The 25,134-nt window shown below is 48.3% G+C and overlaps 1 protein-coding gene across 5 annotated transcripts in view; it reads left to right on the forward strand.

Annotated features, from left to right (window-relative positions):
* EPN2 (epsin 2) overlaps window positions 1-25,134 on the forward strand; it is a 98,323-nt gene that overhangs the window by 40,204 nt on the left and 32,985 nt on the right. For 3 of the 5 annotated variants that reach the window (XM_039476775.2, XM_074388264.1, XM_074388265.1), the window contains 3 exons: window positions 5,343-5,465; window positions 6,649-7,413; window positions 9,324-9,494. In XM_039476775.2, the coding sequence (XP_039332709.2) occupies window positions 6,819-7,413; window positions 9,324-9,494 (766 nt within the window). In that variant the 5' untranslated portion in view covers window positions 5,343-5,465; window positions 6,649-6,818. The remainder of the gene's footprint in view (window positions 1-5,342; window positions 5,466-6,648; window positions 7,414-9,323; window positions 9,495-25,134) is intronic. The other 2 variants (XM_010339908.3, XM_074388266.1) reach the window with 1 other exon arrangement.

Consider the following 25,134-nt stretch of genomic DNA (forward strand, 5'->3'; position numbering starts at 1 on the left):
GAATTGTACAAGTTCATGTACTTCATTTATCACTTAGCATAAAATGGTTCTAAGTAATACCTGATGATACGATGATAGAACTGGATTTCTTTTTTTTTTTTTTTTTTTTTTTGAGACGGAGTTTTGCTCTTGTTACCCAGGCTTGAGTGCAATGGCGCGATCTCGGCTCACCGCAACCTCCGCCTCCTGGGTTCAAGCAATTCTCCTGCCTCAGCCTCCTGAGTAGCTGGGATTATAGGCACGCGCCACCATGCCCAGCTAATTTTTTGTATTTTTAGTAGGGACGGGGTTTCACCTTGTTGACCAGGATGGTCTCGATCTCTCGACCTCGTGATCCACCTGCCTCGGCCTCCCAAAGTGCTGGGATTACAGGCTTGAGCCACCGCATCCGGCCGATAGAACTGGATTTCTTTTTTTTTTTTTGAGATGGAGTTTCGCTCTTGTTACCCAGGCTGGAGTGCAATGGCGCGATCTCGGCCCACCGCAACCTTCGCCTCCTGGGTTCAGGCAATTCTCCTGCCTCAGCCTCCTGAGTAGCTGGGATTACAGGCACGTGCCACCATGCCCAGCTAATTTTTTGTATTTTAGTAGAGACGGGGTTTCACCATGTTGATCAGGATGGTATCGATCTCTTGACCTTGTGATCCACCCGCCTCAGCCTCCCAAAGTGCTGGGATTACAGGCTTGAGCCACCGCACCCGGCCGATAGAACTGGATTTCTAAAGGCATTTCTAGTTACTGAGGATCCTTTCAATTGTCAGTATGTAATTTATGAGAATGAGGTTTTTTAATTTTTAATTTTAATTTTTGTTTATTTAGTTTTTTTCTGTAGTGAGTCTAAACCTTTAACAGAGTTTAATATTATTTTTCCTTGTTTTGACAACCCTCCCACCTCTACCTCTAACATCCATATCTGGCCTAAAGAAATGATTGTGAACTGATCACACACACACTTCTTCAGGTTTGAGTGAGAAGCTCAAAAGGTAACAAATGATCCTGTTTTAGTTGCATTTGCATGTGCATTAGTTTGGTCTTAACAAGCTGGAAAACAAGAAAATTGACAAATTGAGAAGGAAAGTTTGGAAAGTAGAGCATGCAAACTATGCAAAAAAGAGTGAGAACAAAACAAAACTCAGGTTTTAGAAATAACAGGATGTGGCTGGGCGCGGTGGGCCACGCCTGAAATCCCAGCACTTTGGAAGGCTGAGGCGGGTGGATCACTTGAGGTCAGGAGTTTGAGACCAGCCTGGCCAACATGGTGAAACCCCTTCTCTACTAAAAACACAAAACTTAGCTGGGTGTGGTAGTGGGTGCCTGTTATTCCAGCTGCTTGGGTGGCTGAGGCCAGAATCCTATGAACCTGGGAGGCAGAGGTTATAGTGAGCTGAGATTACACCACTGCACTCCAGCTTGGGCAACAGGGCAAGACTAAGTCTCAAAAAAAAAAAAAAAAAAAAAGAAAAGAAATAACAGGATGTGCTGTGGAGGGTGGTATGTGTTTGGAGCTTGCTCCTGGGATGGAATCATGGCAGGTGTTTGATGGCAGAGGAGATGTTTGAATGTTTACAGCCAGTCCTGTGGTTGAGGAGAAAAGCGAAAAATGGGGCCCTGAGGTGTACAAAGCCAAGTGTGGCAAAGTGATGGAAGTCCAGGTGTTCATCTGGAATAGCAGGAGCTTTGTGCTCACTGGCACTGCTGGAGTCCTGCCTCATGGCCCATGCATCATGGGCTGTTTCATGGTTGGGACCATTAGTTCGATCTCCAAAGTCTTGCTTAGGTGAGGTGCGTAGCCCAGTTGGCCTAGAAAGTGGTTTCTTGGAAGCACCTCCAGTGACTTTTCTCCTAATGATGATTATTTATTTATTTATTTATTTTTTAGAGATGGGGTTTCGCCATGTTGTCCAGGTTGGTCTCAAATACCTGAGCTCAAGTGATCTGTCCACCTCGGCTTCCCAGAGTGCTGGAATTACAGATGTGAGCCACCACACCTGGCCCTAGTGAGGTGTCTTAGTCTGTTTTCATGTTGCTGATAAAGACATACTCGAGACTGGGAAGAAAAAGAGGTTTAATTGGACTTACAGTTCCACATGGCTGGGGAGGCCTCAGGATCATGGCGGGAGGTGAAGGGCACTTCTTACATGGCAGCACCAAGAGGAAAATGAGGAAGAAGCAAAAGCGGAAACTCCAGATAAACCCATTAGATCTTGTGAGACTTATTATCACGGGAATAGCAAGGGAAAGACTGGCCCCCCATAATTCAATTACCTCCTCCTGGGTCCCTCCCACAACACATGGGAATTCTGGGAGATACAATTCAAGTTGAGATTTGGGTGGGGACACAGCCAAACCATATCATGAGGATTTCTTTTTTATTTTTATTTTTTCCCCTCTCGAGACAGTCTCACTCTGTAACCCAGGCTGGAGTGCAGTGGTGCGATCTCAGCTCATTCCAACCCCAACCTCTGCCTCCTGGCTTCAAGCAATTCTCATGCCTCAGCTACCCAAGTAGCTGGGATTCTAGGTGTACGCCACCACAACTGGCTAATATTGTATTTTTAATAGAGACAGGGTTTTGCCGTGTTGGCCAGGCTGTTGTTGAACTCCTGGCCTCAAGTGATCCTCCTGCATTGGCCTTCCAAAGTTCTGGGATAACAGGTGTGGTATTTTATTATTTTATTAGCTTTTTTCTTTTTAGTGAAGCCTGAGTATTTCAGAGACCATCAACATATGTCCTTGCAAGTTTGTCTGTTAGAGAAAGCCCCTGCCTTGGTCAACAGCCCCTGTTTCTAAATTGTTTGGAATTCTTTTCCCAGCTTGTGTCTAAGAGGGCAGCAGCACCTCGGCCATTGCTCACAAGAATTGTTGCCTTTTCTTTGCTGCCAAAGGTCTAGGAGGCTCACTGGGAGCCCTGGCAGGGCCTCACAGTCTCCCTGGGAGGACACGGAACCCAGTTGAAGCCTTCTTATGCCACCCACAAGGTCACCAGATAGGGGAGGGCAGCAGAGTGCAGGGTATTGTTTCAGCTTTAAGAAAGTGTTTCTTTTTTTTCTTAAGACATTCTCAACCATTTGAGACCATTTTACTGGGAAGGAGGTAGCTGAAGTCCTCTGTTTTTTCTTTTCTTTTTCTTTCTTTCTTTTTTTTTTTTTGAGACAGGGTGTCATTCTATCGCCCTGCAGTGGGGCGATCTTGGCTCACTACAATCTCCATCTCTCAAGTTCAAGCAATTCTCTTGCCTCAGCCTCCTTAGTAAGCTGGGACTACAGGTGTATGCCACCATGCCTGGCTAATTTTTTGTATTTTTAGTAGACAGAGGGTTTGGCCATGTTGCCTGAGCTGGTCTTGAACTCCTGAGCTCAGGTAGTCTGCCTGCTTTGGCCTCCCAAAGTGCTGGGATTACAGACGTGAGCCACCACACCCAGCCAAAGGCCTTGTCAAGTGGTGAATCATAGCTCTGCCCACTTCTCTAAGAAGCTGAAGAGTCATACCTGCCCTACGTCACATAGAGCAAAAAATAGAAGGGCCTGGTGGTCCCTGGCACGTTGTAAGATTCCTGGACATTAAGTACATCTGAACATTACTACTGGTTTTGACACATATTTGCACTTTAAGCCAGGAAATATTCATTAAAAATTATTCTTTTTTTTTTCTTTATGAGGCCCATCATATCTTTGCTGGCAGTGAATGTTGCATCATGAATGAAAAACCTAATTACATCAAATATGCAGGTCACTGTGAAAAAGTTTTTATTCCTGGTCCTTTGACAGCCTTTAGAGGATGTATGCTAGCTGGCCAGATCGATGGAGAAGCAGAATATGCCTGCTTTTAGCTGAAGCCCTGTTCTGTGGCTTCAGATAGAGGCAGAGTCCTTGACATATTTGAGGATGGAGAGAAGGCCTCCTTGGCCATAGCAGATGTGTGGGTTATTACCAGGGTGAAATTTTACGAGCTGTCCCCTTTTTGTGTGTGGAAAATCATACAAAGTTTTTTTTTTTCCTGTTTTCTCACTTAACACTGAACAGCAGTCAATACAGAAGACTTCTGTAGTAACTTTCTCCCCACATTAAGAAGCAGTCAATTTTGCAGAACACCAGCTAGGTGTCCTTCAATTCAACTCCAATATTTAGCTGGAGATAGCTTCAGATCCCAAGTGTTGAAGGCTCAGTCCCACAAGACCACTCCCTCCTTCCCAGCAGTGCAAGTTCAGGTATCTGGAATGTTTGACCAACCAGCTCCAAGTTGGGATGCTTTCTTTGGGTTCAACTGATTCCATAGAGTGGCTCACAGAACTCAGGGAAGTTGACTGATATTTACCTACTTATTATAAAGGATATTTCAAAGGATACAGATGAAGAGATACATAGGCCAGGTGTGGGAGAAGGAGTACAGAGCTTCCATGCCATGCCACAGTGCCACCCTTCAAGAACCTTCATGTGTTCAGCCATCCAGAAGCTTCTTGAACTTGTCCTTTTGCCTTTTTATGGAGGCTTCATTATGGAGACACAGTTAACTAAATAATTGGCCATTGGTGATAAACTTAACCTTCAGTCCCTCTCCCCTTCCCAAGACTGATCCTGCCTTGCTTGGTCTTTCTGGTGACCAGCCCCATCCTGAAGCTGCCTAGGGACGACCAGCCCTCAGTCAGTCATTCACATGCAAAAAGACATCACTGTGGAGATTCCAAGGATTTTAAGTCTGGAATCTCTGCCAAGTGTCAGGGATGAAGACCAAATCCATATTTCACAATATCACACCCTTTTTGTGTGATTATTTGTGATGAGTAATCATTGCATTTCCTGTGGCTTTTCCTTGCTGCTGACACCTTTTGTTAATTGTTTGTTTGTTTGTTTGTTTTGATGTGCCCATTATTCATCCAAGGCTTTAGATGAGGAAGGTAGGAGCTGCCTGTTGTTTCTGTGGCAGAAACATCTTGAGAGTAAAGACCACCACAGAAGGAAAGGGAGGCACAGGTTCTAGGCCTGGAGTGACTTAGTCATCTACCTTGTGATTCCAGGCCTCAGGTTCCGTGAAAAAGTTTTTATCCCTGGTCCTTTGACAGCCTTTACAGGATTTATGATAGCTGGCCAGATATAGCGGGAAAAATAATCCTAACCCTGAGGGTTTGCAGTGGGGAGCCAAGCAGGTGGTTGGGATGGTGAGTGGAGCCCCTTGCCTTGTATCTGGGCCCCAGCTGTGTTAATCTACCTGGGGCAGTCCCTGGAGACTTCTAGGTCCTCAATTTTCCCATTTTATAGATAAGGCACCTTCATCCTCTGCCAGACTGTGGCTTTCTTGAGGGCAGGGACTCTGTTTTTAATCTGTAACATTCATTTATTTAACAGTGTTCATTTCTGTGTCGCGCACGGTGCTAAGTGCTGGGTGCTTACTGGTGATGAGGCAGATGGAGGTTACCAAACTTGTGGACAGGAGCCTCATGTCACAGACGTGGATCTCACTGTAGTCTGGTAAGTGAGTGCTATCTGAAGGAAGAGAGGGGATAGAGGATATGTTTGGTTGGAGCTAGTTAATGGGTAGCCAAGGGTCTCAGTTTTCTGTGTGAAATGAGGGGCTGGGCTATAACCAAGTAAGTTTTAAGGCTGTGTTAGCTTGGGCCAGATGGTGGAGGCTTCTGAAAGCCAAGTAGAGGTCTTTATCCTTGTTGTAGAAGAGCTATCAGGAACTTTTATAAATTCTTGAGCAGGGAAGGTCAGGCAAAAAGTGGTTGTCAAGGAGAATTTTCTGGACCTTCAGAAGCACAGTGGACCAAAGCAGTTTTGAAGGTATTGACTGACAGGCATTTTTGAGTTAAGGTAGACCTGAAATTAGACTCTTTCTTATCCTCATGTCTTTTTTTTTTTTTTTGAGATGGAGTTTCGCTCTTGTTACCCAGGCTGGAGTGCAATGGCACGATCTCGGCTCACCGCAACCTCCACCTCCTGGGTTCAAGCAAGTCTCCTGCCTCAGCCTCCTGAGTAGCTGGGATTACAGGCACACACCACCATGCCCAGCTAATTTTTTTGTATTTTTAGTAGAGACGGGGTTTCACCGTATTGACCAGGATGGTCTCGATCTCTTGACCTCGTGATCCACCCGCCTTGGCCTCCCAAAGTGCTGGGATTACAGGCTTGAGCCACCACGCCCGGCCTTATTTTTTTTTTTTTAATTGAAATAAATTAAAAAAAAAAAAAAATAGAGATGGAGGTATTGCTATTTTGACCAGGCTGGCCTCCAGTAATCCTCTCATTTCAGCTTCCCAGAGTGCTGGGATTATAGGTGTGAGCCACCATATCTGGTCTCAGGTATAATTTTAAATCTGCCAAGATCAGCTTCCCCCAGCATTTCTGATTCTTCCACAGCTGGCTTTTGCCAGGCAGTAAAAAAATCCCACAAAGTAGCCATTCCAATGGAAGTGATTTGAAAATACAGCAACAGTCATGATGTTACTTCTTTTCTCCTGAAGGCTTAAACTTGAGTTTAAGTTTTATTCATTGTTTACTGGTAATACTGATTTTATCTTGGGTTCGTCCTAAGGAGGCTGGGTGTGGCCACTCAGCCCCCCAGTTTTACCCAGAACCTGCTGCTAGACCAGAGTCTCCCACCCTCACAGGGGGCTTACGTCGCAATGGAGTGGGTTTTCTCTTTCTTTAGATCATGGCTTCCAGCTTTTCGGATCTGAGGCTCCAAAGGAGGAAATGACCATTCAGGGATCTTGCTCCAGCTTGATTACGGAAACTGAACCTTCATAGGGTACGCACTTACCAAGAACAGGAAAGTTTCTCTCTTTGAAGGGCTTTAAATTTTTAACAAAGAAAATAAAAATGACGACTTCGTCTATCAGACGGCAGATGAAAAACATTGTGAACAATTACTCAGAGGCAGAAATCAAAGTTCGGGAAGCCACCTCCAATGACCCGTGGGGCCCGTCCAGTTCTCTGATGACTGAGATAGCCGACCTGACCTACAATGTGGTGGCCTTCTCGGAGATCATGAGCATGGTGTGGAAGCGGCTCAATGACCACGGTAAGAATTGGCGGCATGTGTACAAGGCACTGACGCTGCTGGACTACCTCATCAAGACAGGCTCCGAGCGTGTGGCCCAGCAGTGCCGTGAGAACATCTTCGCCATCCAGACCCTGAAGGACTTCCAGTACATTGACCGAGATGGCAAGGACCAGGGCATCAATGTGCGTGAGAAGTCAAAGCAACTGGTGGCCCTCCTCAAGGATGAGGAACGGCTGAAGGCTGAGAGGGCCCAGGCTCTCAAAACCAAAGAGCGCATGGCCCAGGTTGCCACTGGCATGGGCAGCAACCAGATCACCTTTGGGCGAGGCTCCAGCCAGCCCAACCTCTCTACCAGCCACTCGGAGCAGGAGTATGGCAAGGCCGGGGGATCCCCGGCCTCCTATCATGGCTGTGAGTAATGGAAGTGCTTCTCACCCTTTGCCAGAGCAGCAGCAATGGGTGACGGGTGGGGTGGGTGTCCCTGGGTTTAGGGAGTGGTGGCTACCGCAGAGCTCGAATCTGTCCTCAGTACCCAGCTTTTGGCGGCCCAGGCAAATTGTCCTTGGTCTGGATTGAGTTTTGGTTATAAAGGGACTTTTAGTTCCTTGGCTGCTCTGGTTCAGGGGTCTCTAATGCCCCTTGCTGCCTCGTGGTCTCATTCTGTACATCTGGGCAGACAGTGGGCAGAGACAGGTCTTGTCTGCTTCCTTGTCAGAATGGGTCTGGCAGCAAAGGGGTTGTCCTGCTGCACATACAATGGGGAGTTAACTCTGGTAGCCAGGAGGAAACAAATGCTCTTTCTTGATAATCTTGTTTCTTTAATCTCATATTAAGTGTTTTTCTACTGACTGAGCTGCAAGTCTCTTGAATGGCTCAGTGTTATTCTACTTCAGCAAAAAAAAAACTTCTACAGGTTGCTAGTGTGAACAAGGCCTCCCTTCCAAACATGCAAATGAGAGTTGTCGGTGATTTGGTTGTATGGCTGGTCTGCATTGAGTCGGGCTGGTCTGTGTTCTGGTTTTGCATGTAGGATTATTTTGGAACTTTGTCCTGTGTTTGGAAGAGGTATCGGGAACAGAGTGGAGTTCAGGGCCTGATGGAAGCTGGTCTCTGTGAGCTACGTTGGCATCCTGGCTGTTCATTGGAAGTGGTCCCTGAACAGGTGCCTCTCCATTTTCACAGTGCTGTGCCAGCCGCAGTTTGGACCCCATACTCAGAGAGACAGGTGGCCCTAGTGGCCTTTGTGGGGCAGGGTGAGGATGGAGGTGGGGGTTTTATAAATTTTATCTTCTGGCTGCAAAAACAAAAGTGCAGATCCCTAGTAACACTATGTCAGCACAGCGAAAACTTTTTTTAAAGGCAGTTTGTAGTTCAGCAGACCTCAGTCAACCCATGCTTAGTCAGTGTTCTGCTACCAGACCATTTACTAACATTTCCTGCCTTTGCAGGTTTCGATCTGACATTGTATCGCCACTGCTAGCATTTTGAGAAACGTGTCAAATGAGGGATTTGCATATTAAAGTCAGATTTCCTGCCTCTAGGAATTCTGAATTATTACCAAGCTGGAAGCAGGTTAACATATTCTTGTCCCATATGTAGTTGTCGTTTTCCTCCTTAGTTTGAACTGCTTTGCTTAAGCCAAGGTTGTGACCTTAGGTAAACCACTTGAAAACAATTTAACCTTAATCTCAGAAGTCTCGAACAGGGTAAAGTTGCATCAAAAAACGAAGATTGCCCTTTAAGAAGTGAAATTGTTTTATTTCTCTCAAGGACTCTCTTACCAACCCCCAGAGGGGCTCCCTTTGTAGAGTTGGTCCCAACCTGCCTTGACTTCCTCTCTTCCTGTGACTGTGTCTGTGGCTTTGATGCAGGCCAAGGGGAGCGGCCATTCTCTTTATGTGCTTTTCACAGTCATTATTCTCAAGAAGCCAGAGGATACTAAGCAAGGAGCTGAAACAGCTTCACGTTCCATGAAGAATTTGTGGAACTTTGCATGTGTAGGGGTGGGACAGTGTGGGTACAGGAGCCTGGTTTGATCCACCCTTCCTCCTCGCACCGAATCCAGGGCCTGTAGCCCTAGGTTCTGCTGGGCTAACTGATACTGCCACAGTTCCAGCTCTGAAGTTTTTGGTTCCCTCAGACCTTACGCTTGAGCTGCATGTTCAGGGTCAGAATGTGGTCAGCGGGCTTTTCACGGCTTCCACTGCGGTGGGCTGCGGGGTTGACCCTGAGCGGCCTTGGCCTCTACCTCCTGCAGGGGCTGCTGCGCTCCCTCTAATGGCGTGTCTCTCTCTGTGTGTGTGTGTGTCCCTGCCCCACAGCGCCTGAGGCCTCGCTGTGCCCCCAGCACCGCACAGGGGCCCCGCTGGGTCAGAGTGAGGAGCTGCAGCCACTGAGCCAGCGCCACCCCTTCCTGCCGCACCTGGGGCCGGCCTCCCGCCCAAATGGCGACTGGTCCCAGCCCTGCCTCACTTGTGACCGCGCAGCCCGAGGTGGGACGGCGGTTTGCTTTTTTCCTTACTAGAAATGCTGGGCAGCTTGCTGGGGGTATGCTTGCCATGCCAGTACAGCCAACTCTCTTCCTGTCTCCTCTGGGCCTGGCGGTTTGGCCACCAGCAGGCCCAGGAGCCCTTTCTTTCTCTCTTCTGGGAGCTTGTGGCCTGGTCTTGCTCCCCTCCCAGGATCACATGTCACTTGCTAGAAGCTCTGTCAAAGGTTTAGCAGGGGAGCTGTTCTTTGGGTAAGGCGTGGGTGATGGCCCATGCTCTCCCCATGTGCCCACTCCCTGACAAAATGGAGGGGCTCTGCTACCTGCCAGGCCCACCCACAGTGGTGAGCCAGACAACTTGACTTGTTGGATCGGAAATATGTGATTTAAACCTCACAGCGCCAGACAAATATAAGATCCTCAGTGGATGGTCATTGGAAGCCATCATCCTGAGTGCAGTCATGTATGCCTTGCCCTGAATAAAATGGGATTTTTTTTTTTTTTTTTTGCTTCCCAGTTAACTGCTTTTCTTCCTGAATCCCCGTTACCATGGAAAACAGAGAGTTAGCTGTACTGTCAATTCTAGGTCATGGTGTTTGAAGATACCTAATTCAATGGGTAACTAAAAATGGGGCTTCTCTTTCTACTAATTAATAATGTATCCTGATCAGAGCCCTACAACTGTAGCAGGTTAAACTGAAAACAGATTTTCACTGTTGCCTACAAGAAAATGCTCTCAGTCTAATCTACCTTCGGTCCCAAGTGGGGTCTCTGCTACAGAGAAGAAAGGTGTCTGTTCTCTTCTACTCTTCTTACAAGAAGGGGCACGACAGAGAGCTTTTGTGTGACTTCCCTGATAAGGTGGCCAGCCTTTATTCAGCCCTGGAAACAGTTACTGTTCATTCATGCCTCATTAATATTACAGCTTGTTTGACTTGGGTATTTGTGCGATCACTATATTTAGCTCTAGGATATTTTCCTTCATGCCCCTGTCTTCCCCTAACAGTTTATACAGGATTTTGACTTCTTCTAAACTGACATTAGAAAACGTAAGGAAGGCCAGTTCTGCACTGTAAAGAATGTAAATGATAAAAGTGTGCTTTAAAGGGTCACCCAGAGGCATTGGGAGTTACATGCCCACTTCACTCCCTGGATATTCAGGGGCTGCTGTTCTCAGCAGGTCCCATAGAACTCTCCATGGAGTTCCCTTTTTGTTTTTTCTGTGTTCTGTCCATTTGGTAACTGACAAGGTCTGTTTTGAGCCCTGGTGGCTAATTCTGTGCTCCCCTGGCCCTCTAGCTCTCCCGTTGGCAGACTGGCTTTCCTAGGACGTTTGCGTGTTAAATACGGCCTGGCAGGCCTGCAGGCTGGCCATCTCCTCCGCTGCGGCTGTCTCTGGCCCTGCCTCTGCACCCTTGCCTGTGCCATTCTGTTCTCTCTGCTTGGATGCTGCTCCCACCACCTGTCCCCTGTTCCTCCAACCTGGCAAGTTGCTTAAGGTATCCAGCCCATGTGGATTTCTCCTGTCTTTCAGCCCTGATAGGAATTGAAGATAAAACAATATATTTTTTTGAAGCGTTCTTATGCTCCAGATGAATTTTAAGCAAACACGTGTTACCTGGATTGCATTTCATCCTTTAACTGTTGGGTGTGTGCATCCTCTCCACATCTTACTCCCTCCCAGTCAGAGGGTAGGGGACTGTCGGAGTGGAGGGCAAGGACTCTGCCCGTGTTTCTTCTCTGTTCTTTCTTGATGCTTCACAAAGGGTTGAGTGTAAGGTAAGTGCTTAATCTATGCACACCCATGGATTTGTTTGGAGCACACCTTCTTGGAAATTGGCAGTGGAAAATTCAGACTGATGCCGGCCATTCAGAAAACCGTCAGGTGAGATACAGGCTGCGATTCAGGAGAGATGTTTGTGAGGAGTGGATCTGGGACTCCAGACTCCACAGAGGCAGAGGAGGCAAGCTGCTGGGAGGTCCTCTTCACACGAGAGCAGCCACAGCTGGAGAGGCCTCTCGTGTGACTGGCAGTAATCACGAGGATGTTTGAGGAGAGCTTTCATTGATGTGCTTTATGCCATTTCATCCTCCCTCTGCCCCTCCCTCTCTCTCACCTCCCACATAGATCTGTAGATCTGACCTCGGAAATCTCTCCAATTGTCCATCTTGTTCCATGGCCTCAATTCAGTGCCAGCTTTCTGACCAATTTCCTGCTGTCAGCCTCTCCCAGTCTCACCCACCCTCCATCTTTATAAAGGATGCAGGATCCTGAATCTCAGAAAGCCCCGTTAGATGCCAGGCCCTGCAGGGGCCTTTGACGTTGCAGACCTCAGTTGCTTCTACCAGTTCTGTCCCCTGCCGTCAGTCTGGGGGTCCTCCTATTCCCACAGAAGCATTCCAGACCTTTCTAGGCCTGCTGACGTCTGCCTGTAGGCACAGCTCTGGGCTTTTCCTTTTGAAGCCTGCCCTACCTGCACTCTTCTCTGTCTTTATTGAATTCCCTTGGGGGGCCAGGCACTGAGCACAGAGTGGAGCCCCCTGCCCTTGTGGAGCTTACATGATAATGGAAAAGAAAAGTACAATATAAATTATTCAGCATGTTATGTAATGAGTGCTCTGGAAAACAGCAAAACAAAAGCAGTCCTGCTGAGTGTCTTGGGTGAGGTAAGGGAGGGTGGCTTGCAGTATTAATGGATCCAGGATTAAAGGAGTGGGGGAGTGAGCCTTGTGGAGGTTGGGAAGAGCCTTCCAGGCAGAAGGGCAGCTGTGCAAAGGCCCTGAGGTGGGAGTGTGCTCAGGGTATTTGAAGAAAGGCAGCCAGTGAGGTAGCACTGAGTGACGGAGCATGGCAGAAGTGGGCCTGGAGGAGGTGTAGGGCAGGGCCTCTCAACTCTCTGGCTGGGTGTGTTCCTTGAATTGCTAGTCTATCCAGATGGGTTCTTTTGTGTCCATGTTTGGATGCTGTGATGATATCATTGCTAGGAGCTTTTGAAACACTTGCACTGTGCTTACCTTAGAGACCGTGCACTCAGTGGCCTGGTGCTGGGCCTTCTGGGTTTATGTCAGAAATTTCTTTGACTCACAGTGAGGTCGGGGAAGAAGAGGGTTAGGAGGATCCCTTGGGCTGTGTATGGGCAGGATGGGAGCAGGGAGCTAGATAAGGAGGCCACTGTCCGCTTCCAGGTGGGAGATGGTGGGGGTCTGGACCCAGCAGAGCTGCAGAGGTCTGGGTAGTGGCTGGGTTCTGGGTATGTTTTAAAGACAAGCCGACAGGCCTTGCTAGAGGACTGGGCAGAGTGAGAGGGGAGCTGAGGATGACTCTGAGGGCTAGAAGTGGAGCAGCTGGAGGCGGAGCTGCCAGCACCAGAGGTGAGGGTGGGTGTGGCAGGTTCGTTGAGGGGTTGAGTTCAGGACACATCGAAGTGTCTCCTAGAAGTGCGGTGGAGGCGTCAAGATCTGAGAAGTCTAGAGTTGGGAATAGAATTCTGGGCTGCAGACACACTTTCGGAGTTGTCAGAGCATGGGCAGTATTTATTGGCGGTCAGCTATTCAGGCTCACCTGGTGCTCATGTTCTTGTCCCCTCCCCGCCCACCCGAGATGGAGTCTTACACTGTTGACCAGGCCGGATTTCAGTGGCTCACTGCAACCTCTGCCTAGTTGGCTTCAGATGATTCTCCTTCCTCAGCCACCTGAGTAGCTGAGTAGTCCTGCAGGCACATGCCACCACGCCTGGCTGATTTTTGTATTTTTTTTTTTTTTTTTTTTTTTTTTGAGACGGAGTTTCACTCTTGTTACCCAGGCTGGAGTGCAATGGCGCGATCTCGGCTCACCGCAACCTCCGCCTCCTGGGTTCAGGCAATTCTCCTGCCTCAGCCTCCTGAGTAGCTGGGATTACAGGCACACGCCACCATGCCCAGCTAATTTTTTTGTATTTTTGGTAGAGACGGGGTTTCACTATGTTGACCAGTATGGTCTCGATCTCTTGACCTCGTGATCCACCCGCCTCGGCCTCCCAAAGTGCTGGGATTACAGGCTTGAGCCACCGCGCCCGGCCGATTTTTGTATTTTTAGTAGAGATGGGGTTTCGTCATGTTGGCCAGGCTGGTCTCGAACCCCTGACCTCAAGTGATCTGCCCAGCTTAGTTTCCCAAAATGCTGGGATTACAGGTGGGAGCCACCACGCCCAGCCCCTGGCGCTCATGTTTACTTCATTGTCTTAAAATTTCTGAAACACCAGCTGCCCTGCCCTCCCAAGGCTGGAGCCTCTTAAGGCTTACCTGCATTGGCTGCCCTCACATGATCCTGGCATATAGTCAGTGTTCAGGACTGTTGTGTGTGGGCGGAAGCTGTGCAGCTCAGTGGAGGACCCTCAGGCCCAGGGGACTGAGGGATTTGTCTAAGATCACGCAGAGATGACAGCAGGCCTCAACTGCAGCTTATAAAACTGGTGGGGGTGAGCAGCCCATATGTTACCCATGCCCAGGGCTCTTTCTACCATCTCCTGTTACGTTTTGCAGGACTGGCCACAGTGTCAAAAGGCTTTGGAGAAATGACAGAAGTTCTTGGGGTGGAGGGAACCTACATCAAAGGGCGGCAGATGGGGATGGGAAAAGCATCCCTGAGCCAGGGTGGAGAGCTGGAAGGAAAGATTGCTGCTGTCCTCTCACCGAGTACACTCTAAGGCAGGCGTCCCCAGACTTTTTACACAGGGGGCCAGTTCACTGTCCCTCAGACCATTGGAGGGCCGCCACATACTGTGCTCCTCTCACTGACCACCAATGAAAGAGGTGCCCCTTCCTGAAGTGCGGCCGGGGGGAGGGGGCGGATAAATGGCCTCAGGGGGCCACATGCTGCCTGCGGGCCATAGTTTGGGGATGCCTGCTCTAAGGCCAGGGGCCAGATCTTCTACCCTGGCTGGCCTCTGTCGAGGGCTGGTGAGGGAAGGAAGGAATACTTAGCGTGGTGTTCTCAGCCCCCTTGCTGAGCTCCCTGAATTACAGTCTGCAGAGCCAGAGCTACAGCTGTCTTGATGTTCCCTGAGCAAGTCCTGTGTTGCCTGGTACCTTGCAGTTCTTGGTGGAGTTTAACTGCCCAGCATTCCTGTTGTTAAGAAAAAGAAAAAAATGGAAGGCAGACAGAATAGAAATCTTCATTGCCTTTTGATTCACTCAAGTGAATCAAAACCACCTTGGGTCCTGAAACCAAAGTGGGCAGTGGTGGGCTTCCTACCGGGTGAGTGCTGCTGCCTGCAGCCGGGTCTTCTTGGCTCTCCTGATGGCCCCTCCTGTCTTGCTGACACTGTTGGCCCTGGCTGTGGTATGCTTCAGGTGTGCTCCCAGGGAAATGCCATGGATTCCTTTGGACCACTGGTCCTCTGGGCTGAGAGCCCCGGCAAAGTGATTACTAGAGGTTATGACCATTTAATTTATTTGCCCTGCTTCACTCTAGAAAGGATTTCAGTAGGCTTATAAAACACACAAAATGCCACAGGATTAAATAGATAACAGAAGAAATTGGGGCAAAAGGAAAATAGAGGTGAGAAAAAAAAAAAGGCAGGATTATATACGATGGCTAGAGATGGATCCAAATTTGGTTTGGTGCTATGCAGCTGGGAAGGACAGAGTGTCAGGCAGCCTGCCCAGGATGCCATGGAGCAGTGGCCATGATCATTGTCTTATGGCATCGCCCCAATAGCTGCTACTGCTGTCCGCCAGGCCTTCCGGCCATGCCTCCACTCTCTGGTGGCCTGGCAAAAATCTAAGGGGAGTACAGGATTTCTCAGGGAGTGGAGGAGTGGCAGGGCTATCCACAGTTATCTTAAACCCACTAGAGACTTGCTAGAATTTGAAAGCTTTCTTGTGCACTGTTTAATGAGTGTGTCCAGGAAGTTTCCAGGCACGGTAGGCCCTCAGAGGACTGTCTACAGAAGCTGTCTTCATAGCAAGGGAACCTCAGGGGTAAACCAGAGTTGTCAAGGCCTCAGCTCTGTTTGCCCAGCTCTGGGAGTAGAGCTGGAGCATGCATATACACGGACACATGTGCACTTACATGAGACATGTACGCACATGAAGGAGAGCGTTTTGATAAGAAGTAGGCATCTGAAAAGGGAGTCCTACGCAGGTCCACTTTTGAAAACTCAAAAATATGGGAAATACATTGTTAAAAAAAAGAAAAGCCAAACTCAGCCAGCTTCTAAGGTGGACCTTGGAAGGATCCTGGGCCAGCTGAGGTCTCCTGAGGGTGTGGGAGGTGGCAGAGCTCCGAGGTGCAGGGCTGAGTGGTGCCACCAGGAGATAGGGCGACAGCAGGGCATGCCTGGGGCTGAGAGGTGGTTGGTGGCTGCCAGCCAGGTATTTCCTAGTATCACAAAAGGCCAGGGACAGCTACCTGTGGGAAGTGTATCCAGTCCTCAGGGCTCTTCCACTGGGTTTTGGGGATGGACCAAGAATTTGGTGGGAGATGAGACTCATTTGGCATCTTGTTTTGCTGGAACAAATGTGTTCTGTAAGTCAGGGGAGCCCTGCATCTTTGATGGGCAGTCAGTCCTCGGGGCAGAGGCACAGCAGGGCTGTCACGGTTAGCTTACTCTAGAGAGAGTTAATCTCTTCAAGTGGAAAATTGACTCATGGAGGAAGTTGATCAGTGACGTGAACACACCCTCAGTGGTGGCAGATTTATTGACACGTCTGTCCAAGTGTTGGGTATAAAAGATGCTCATTTTTGCCACAGGGCTTGGGTTTTAAGTGGGTTTTGAATATGATTTGTTAAGGCTATTGAATGGCTGAGCTACTGAAGTCAGGCAGTTGCCCAAGACATGCAGTAGGCATCTGGATCACCTCTCCTGGGCCTTTGCCTGCTCTTAGAAGGAGTCCGTTTGCTTCTCACACTTGTCAGAGCAGATGAGGTTAGTAAGGAAACTGCATGAACTTGCTCCCCTAAATCCTCTCATTTGTAAGTGAACAAGCTAGGATTGGAACTAGGATTTTGAAGAACTCTGGTTCTCTTTCCTTTACTCGATTTTTGAAATGACTTTTCTTTTTCTTTTTTTTTTTTTTTTGGAGACGTTGTTTCGCTCTTGTTACCCAGGCTGGAGTGCAATGGCGCGATCTTGGCTGACCACAACCTCCGCCTCCTGGGTTCAGGCAATTCTCCTGCCTCAGCCTCCCGAGAAGCTGGGATTACAGGCACGCACCACCATGCCCAGCTAATTTTTTGTATTTTTAGTAGAGACGGGGTTTCACCATGTTGACCAGGATGGTCTTGATCTCTTGACCTTGCGATCCGCCCGCCTCAGCCTCCCAAAGTGCTGGGATTACAGGCGTGAGCCACCGCGCCCGGCCTCTTTTCTTTTCTTTTCTTTTTTTTTTTTGAGATGGAGTCTTGCTCTGTCACCCAGGCTGGAGTGCAGTGGCACAATCTCAGCTCATTGCAGCCTCCACCTCCCTGGTTCAAGTGATTCTCCTGCCTCAGCCTCCTGAGCAGCTGAGACTACAGATGCACACCACCACACTCAGCTAATTTTTGTATTTTTAGTAGAGATGAGGTTTCACCATATTAGCCAGGCTGGTCTCGAACTCTTGACCTCATGATCCACCCACCTGGCCTCCCAAAGTGCTGGCATTACAGGCATGAGCCACTGCGCCTGGCCGAAATTACTTTAAATCTTTCTGCAAAATAGACAAATATGGTGTGTATCTATTACAATTTTAACATTATGTGTTTCATCTTATGTAATACTTTTTTCTTTATTATTATTTTTTCTTTTTAAGACAGGGTCTTGCTCTGTCGCCCAGGCTGGAGTGCAGTGGTGTGATTGTGGCTCACTGCAGTCTCTACCTCCCTGGGCTCCCACCTCAGCCTCCTGGGTTGCGGAGATTACAGGTGTATACCACCATGCCCAGGTTTTTTTGTTTTGTTTTGTTTTCTGTATTTTGTAGAGATGGGGTTTTGCCATGTTGCTCCGGCCAATCTGGAACTCCTGGGCTCAAGCTGTACTCTGGCTTCGGCCTCTCAAAGTGTTGGCATTACAGGCATGCAGGCACGTACCACCACACTCAGGCAGGAATATCTAATTAAACTGTTATTTAATTGGACCCCAGATCTTAAAGAGCTCTTCTGATTGTTAGAGTATGGGATTGTTCTTGGAATTTCAAGTGTCATCAAGGCCAGCTGTGGTGGCTCACACCTGTAATCCCAGCACTTTGGGAGGCCGAGGTGGGTGGATCACTTGAGGTCAGGAGTTTGAGACCCGCCCGACCAACATGGTAAAACCCTGTCTCTACTAAAAATAGAAAAAATTAGTCGTGGTGGTGAGTACCTGTAATCTCAGCTACCTAGGAGGCTGAGGCACGAGAATTGCTTGAGCTCTGGAAGTGGAGGTTGCAGTGACCTGAGATTGCACACCGCACTCCAGCGTGGGTGACAGAGCAAGAGACCGTCTAAAAAAAAAAGGGTGCTATCAAAATTGCAGATTGGGAGGCTGCCTGCAGTGGCTCATGCCTATAATCTTGGCACTTTGGGAGGCTGAGGCAGGTGAATTGCTAGAGGTCAGAAGTTAAAGACCAGCCTGGGCAACATGACAAAACCCCATTTCTAAAAAAAAAAAAAAAAGAAAGAAAATGGCATGGTGGCATGTAGCTGTAGTCCCAGCTACTTTGGGGGGCTGAGGTGGGAGGAATTGCCTGAGCTCAGGAAGTCCAGGCTGTAGGGAACCAAGATTGTGCCACTGCATTCTAGCCTGGGTAGCAAAGCGATACCCTTTCTCAAATAAAAAAATTGGCTGATCGGGGATTATTGACTAAATAATGATTGACAGTGATGTATGCCATAGAAAATGGATCAATACGATATTTACCTGTTTTTAAAGGATCCTTTGTAGTATAGGTAAACTATTGTTTATAAACTGTCAATAAGTGTAGGAGGGAAAAGGGAGGTGTTTTAAATCAGATTAGTCATAGCTAAGTTTTAAGTTAGATAGTCACAGCTGCTGACAGTGTCTTTATTCATGGATGCTCAGTACAGCAGTTGCTAGTTTCAAATAGCCAACTTCCAGGAGACATTAAAAAATTATATGAATAGAAACAGGAGGGAAGGCATACAGATAGATTTCTCTTCACATGGGGAAGTAGGCCATACAATTTAAATCTCTGTCATATCCTTCTTTACTGTCTTCAGAGTCCTCACCAGCTGAAATTCTCTTACTTTGTTTTGTCTCTCTGCACTAAAACGAGCTGTTAGAGCAGGAACCCCATTCATGCCTCGTGCTGTATCCCTAGTGTCCCTAGCACAACACCTGAGCCAGGAAAGGTGCTCAGAACATATTTCATGTATGAGTGCTAAATAAGCTTCTACTCTCCTCTCCCCACCTTTTTTTTTTTTTTTTTTTTTGGTGGTGTTATTTTTTATTTCTGTTGGTTTGTGCCCCAGGTATGGGTGTTAGTTTTTTGAAAATACATTTGAGGGCCGGGCAGTGCTCACGCCTGTAATCCCAACACTTGGGGAGTCCGAGGCAGGTGGATCACCTGAGGTCAGGAGTTCGAGACTAGCCTGGCCAACATGGTAAAACCCTGTCTCTATTAAAAATACAAAAAAATGAGCTGGATGTAGTGGCTGATGTCTGTAGTCGCAGCTACTCAGGAGGCTGAGGCACGAGAATCACTTGAACCAGGAGGTGGAGGTTGCAGTGAGCGAAGATCAGGCCACTGCACTCCAGCCTCTGCAACAAGAGCAAGACTCCCTCTCAAAAGAAAAAAAAAGATAAAATAATTTGAGGTCAATTCCACAAATACAGGAATGCTTTATATATTTGTGTGGTTTCTTGATACTTTAAGGTTCAGTTTAGCAACAGTATGATTCATAGTTGTTAGTTTTTGTTTATGGATAAAAGGCAGTTCCTTATTTTGACAGTTGCCTTTTCTTTTTTCCCTAAGTCAGTAGCTCTCAAGCTTTTAAATCTGCCAAAAAGTCCCAAATCCTGGGCCACACCTCTGGCCACACCCCTCAAATTGGAGCCTCTGGGAGGGCCCCAGGCGCCTCCGTGGCACTGACAGCTGCGTGCTGTGTGCTGCAAGTTCCCTGTCAGGCTTTATTCTGTTAAAGGATTCTTCCTCCCCTTCTCCTCAACTCAAGGCCCGTAGTAGTGTCTTTTCACAGAGTCACAGGCAGCAGGCGACATTCCAACTGGGAGCAGCTTGGAAATTGATGTTACACATGGAATTAGTCTCCTCCTGCTGACTGCTAATGGAAAGCTTAGTCCAGCTTGCAGTGGGATAAGCAGAGCCCCTTGAGTGAATATGCTTGGTGACTTGCTTATCCTAGTATAGTGAGGCATGAAGTCAGTCATTGTGCCAGTTTCGTTTTTTTTTAATTGGGACAGAGTCTCACTCTGACACCCAAGCTGGAGTGCAGTGGTGAGTCTCGGTTCACTGCAACCTCTGCCTCCTGGGTTCAAGCGATTCTCCTGTCTCAGCCTTCTGAGTAGCTGGAACTACAGACGCCCAGCACCACACCCTGCTAATTTTTTGTCTTTTTGTAGAGATGTGTTTTCATCATGTTGGCCAGACTTGTCTTGAACTCCTGACCTCAGGTGATCCACCTGCCTTGGCCTCCCAAAGAGCTGGGATTACAGATGTGAGCCACCATGCCCGGCCTCTTGTTGGTCAAAAGTAATATATGTCCATTCATGATAGTTGGGAAAATGCAAAAAATAAAATAGAAAAAGAAGAAAAGAATCCTGCAATCTTAACTATAATGTACAAGGACAACTGTTGTTCATATGTTGGTGTATTTAATTTTATTTTTTTAGAGACAGTGTCTTGCTATTGCCCAGGCTGGAACACGGTGGCACAATCATGGTGTGCTGGGTGCAGGGGAAGCTGGTATTCAAGCAGGCGGTGCAGAGTGGCTGTAAACTATGAAGCTGTTCTAGCCCCTCACTTGTCATCATCCCAGTTTGTGAGGGAGCATGAGACCAAAGGCAATCCATTGGGGGGCCTAAACTAGGAGGGCAGGAGCAGTGGCCTTGGTGCCCTTGGCCGCAGAGGGTGCACCTCATTTTTGTGAGAAATAAGACAGTTATGCAGTCTGATTTTTTTTTGAAAAAGATCTCTCTTTATGCATTTTTCATGTTGCTAGATAGTTACACTTTGTTTTATTGATTGATTCATTTATGTTTTATTTATTTGAGACGGAGTCTTGCTCTGTCGCCCAGGCTGGAGTGCAATGGCGTGATCTCCACTCACTGCAACCTCCGCCTCCCAGGTTCAAGTGATTTTCCTCCCTCAGCCTCCTGAGTAGTTGGGATTATAGGTGTGTGCCGTCACACCCAGCTAATTTTTTGTATTTTGGCACAATCTCAGCTCACTGCAACCTCTGCCTCCTGGGTTCAAGTGATGATTCTACTGCCTCAGCTTTCCGAGTAGCTGGGATCACAGGCATGTGCCACTACACCTGGCTAATTTTTGAATTTTAAGTAGGGATGGGGTTTCACCATGTTGGCTGGGCTGGTCTTGAACTCCTGACATCAGGTGATCCCTACTGCCTTGGCATCCCAAAGTGCTGGCCATTGCACCCGGCCTATTTATGTTGTTTTTGGAGTTGGGGTCTCACTGTGTCACCCAGGCTGGCTGGAGTGGTGTTTGTGATTCCACCTCACTGCATCTGAGAACTCCTGGGTACAAGGGTTCCTCCCCTCTCAGTCTCTTGAGTAGCTTGGGACTACGGTCGCCTGCCACCAAGCCCAGCAACACTTAGTTTTAAAGGTTAAACCTTGGACAAGTTACTTAAATTCTCCAAGTTAACTTAAGTTGGAGAAGTTGTAACTTGTAAAATAGACATAACCATAGTGCCTCTCTCCTGGGTTATTGTGTAAATTACATGCGCTAATTATGTACTTTGCATACCAGGTTGCACACAGAAAATACTCCAGAAGTGGCTCTGTCACTGTTGTTCTTAAGAACAGACTTCTTTTCAGATCTTCACCAGTGTAAATAATGCTGTGGTCAACTTTGCACAGAAAACTTGATTTTCCTTTTTTTTTTTTTTTTTAAGTATGCTTTGGATTATTTCTTCACTGTAGAATTCCCAGAAGTGAGATTAGCGGGAAAAGTGTGTGAACATCACTCTGTTTCTTGAAGCATGACAAATGCTCTCCAGACAAACTGTGCGCCAGCAGTGGAGGAGAGTGCTCAGTTGGTAGCCCTTGAGCCCACAGCAGGTACTATAATTTTGTAATCGATTATTTCCAATTGAATAGATGAAAATTACTATCAGAATACTCATTTTAAAAATTAGTTTCCTGTTTACAAGTATTACTCTAAGAAATTGTTGTAGGCATTTAACTTTTTTTAAGTTTATGATTGAATTTAAAAAGAGATAAATCATATTTTTGTTGAAGTGCCTGCTCTCCTCAGCTGGCACTGTTTGGGCTTCAGCACCCCTCCTCCCACTCTGGCTCATGCCTGGAGAGCTTGGGGTGGCTCAGGGCGAGGCTGCAGGTCCCTAGCCATGATGAGACCCCTGTCCTAGCACTCTACCCAGAGAAAGACAAGCTGTAGCTTTGTTAATTTCACCGTGGACAGAAGCAGCAGGAACCTCAGGGACTCCTGGGTAAATGGCAGTGAGAAAAAGCTGCTTAGTGTTTTGGCTAAGCCCTTCCTTTCCCACCTAACAAGCTGGTGGTCTTTTTTTTTTTTTTCCCTGGGAACCTTCAGAATGAAAGCTGATGGTCTTATTGTAGGAGACGCTTTAATACAGCCCGGAGAGAATGGCACAACTCACTTTTTTATTTCTGACTGAGGATGGGATTGATTCATGCAGACAAATGGATGGACTGCCTTTTGTCTCTGCTTTACCCTCCCCTATCTGTCACCAGCCCTGTGTTGAGGCCTCAGTGTGGTCATTGTTGGGGCTCTGCCTTTTTTCACCTGGGATTTTAGCTTCCTTGTCTGTAAACTGAGGCAGCGGTACCAGTGATGCAGAGTGGTAATGGGGAAGTTATAGTCATTATTTGTTTTTAGCAGAATAGGTGTTTGCGCACATACTACGTGCCAGAAGCAAAGCTGACATGGCCCTGGCTTTCCACCCGCTAGGGGAGATGGCCAGCTGGATGCAGGTGAACAGATTAGAATGCACAGCTACAGGCTGCAGTCTAGGTGCTGCCCAGCTGCCCCAGGGTTCCATGGTGGGCAGGTCTATGTAAATCTACCCACAACATCCGGAGAAGCTCAGGGACCAAGGAAGGAGGCTGACAAATGCAGTTTCTTAGGAAGAATCAGGGACTTATGAGCTGAAACCACGTCTCTCTTAGGCAGTGATGAGACAAGATGTCAGATCCCATGCCATTACCCCCCAGAGCCAGGGCTTATATACCATAGGGAAGGGGTGGTTTAGAAGGAATGTGTAGGACATTTGAAGTACAATAACATTAAGGTAGTTTGACCTAAAGACAGGATTTAAGGTAAGTATGTGCTCTTTCTTTTTTTTTTTTAAGACGGAGTTTCGCCCTTGTTACCCAGGCTGGAGTGCAATGGCGCGATCTCGGCTCACCGCAACCTACGCCTCCTGGGCTCAGGCAATTCTCCTGCCTCAGCCTCCTGAGTAGCTGGGATTACAGGCACGTGCCACCATGCCCAGCTAATTTTTTGCACTTTTAGTAGAGACGGGGTTTCACCATGTTGACCAGGATGGTCTCGATCTCTTGACCTCGTGATCCACCCGCCTCGGCCTCCCAAAGTGCTGGGATTACAGGCTTGAGCCACTGCGCCCGGCGCAAGTATGTGCTCTTTCATAAAAAAACAAATTGCAAATCTTAGGGACCCTCGCCGAACTGGGGTTGATCAGAAGCCAGCCTGGCGAATTAGCCTCCAGGATGGAGCTGCTTTGGCCTCCACATCCACCAGGTGCTTCCTGTGCACCAGGGCCAGCTCCAGGTGCCAAGGTGTAAGTAGTAAATAAAACGGATGGACCCCCTTCCCTGTGGAGCTTCCACTCTGTTGAGAGACTGGCCTGATAACACAGCCAGGGGAGGCACAGTGAGAAGATGGCCTTGGAGCTGATGATAGGGATGAGGATGCGTATCTGCTTCCCATTTGAGGACCTCGGGCAGCACACAGAGCATGAGGGAGCAGTGGGCAGGCAAAGGCTTGAGGCAGGAAGAAGCCTGGTGGCCGGTGCCCAGGGTGGGAGGATGGGAAGCGAGCAGGCCAATTGTTACTTGTCTAGCTGATGTGTCACCCCAGTCTCTGCCTCCACGGTCCCTTGGCAGTCTCCCCTGGTGTGTCTGTGTCTCTGTCTCTTCTTTTTTTTTTTCTTGGAGACGGAGTTTCGCTCTTGTGACCCAGGCTGGAGTGCAATGGCGCGATCTCGGCTCACCGCAACCTCCGCCTCCTGGGTTCAAGCAATTCTCCTGTCTCAGCCTCCTGAGTAGCTGGGATTACAGGCATGCACCAGCATGCCCAGCTAATTTTTTGTATTTTTAGTAGAGACAGGGTTTCACCATGTTGACCAGGATGGTCTCGATCTCTTGATCTTGTGATCTGCCTGCCTCGGCCTCCCAAAGTGCTGGGATTACAGGCATGAGCCGCCACGCCCGGCCGTCTCTGTCTCTTCTAAGGACACCAGTCCTATTGACTCTAGGGTTCATCCTGCTCCAGTGTGACCTCATCTTCACTAATTACATCTGCAGCCACCCTGCTTACAAATAAGGTCATGTTTTGGGGTACTTCAACTTACTTTATAGGGGGGCCCACTTCAGCCCATAACCCCCAGTCAGAAGAAGGTACTGTAAGTACTGAGTCCACACCACGTGGCAGCACCATGTGCTAGCCGGTTCAGGAACCAGGTTTCATACATAAGGTCCCAATTAAATGTGTTCAGACTCCAGCCACTTCTCATCCCCTTCATAGCTACTTTTCTGGCCCAAGCTCCCTAGACCAGTCAAGTGGCATCACTGCCCCACTTAGACTCTCCAAAGTACCTCTGAGGGCTTCTGAACCTCCACCACTCTTTGGTCATGTGCCCTTGGGTTCCCTATGCTGACACTAGCTTCAGAGCCTGTCCCCTGTTCTCAGAACAGAAGTGCCCCTGCCCTTTTGTCAGCCCTTCCAGGGCTCTGTGCCAGGACCTCCTGTGTCAGCATAGCCGAGCAAGCTCTCCTCTTCCCCACCCTGTCCTTGTTCACCCCTCCTTTTTAGATTTGTTTATGGTCTCTCCTTATTAGAACACAAGCTCGTGGGAACAGGGACTTTCCTCCCGTCTAGAGGAGGCCCTGCTCGGTGTGGGAGTGTGCATGTAACTGACCGAGGGGGAAAGGTTCCTTTAGGGTGCTAGGAGCAAGTGTGGGGCATAGGTCTTGAGCCTTGGCTCTGAGTTTTCATCCTGCCCCTGAGCAAGTGTGAGCTGCAGCCATTTGCCCTCTCTGGGCCCTGGTGTCCTCATCAGTGGGAAGGGTTCATAGTGAAGAGCCGGACCTTCAGCGTCAGACTCCACCTGCCTCAGCTGGGTGGCCTTGGGAGAATCACTGCACCTCTAGGCCTCAGCCTGGATTGTAACGGGGTAGTACCTTACAGTTGCACAGGCATTGGGTGCTTTTCACGTCATGACTCATTTGTTCCCCACAACAACCCCGGGAGACAGGTTCTCC

The sequence above is a fragment of the Saimiri boliviensis genome, chromosome 17, assembly GCF_048565385.1.
Source record: "Saimiri boliviensis isolate mSaiBol1 chromosome 17, mSaiBol1.pri, whole genome shotgun sequence".
Classification (NCBI taxonomy): domain Eukaryota; kingdom Metazoa; phylum Chordata; class Mammalia; order Primates; family Cebidae; genus Saimiri; species Saimiri boliviensis.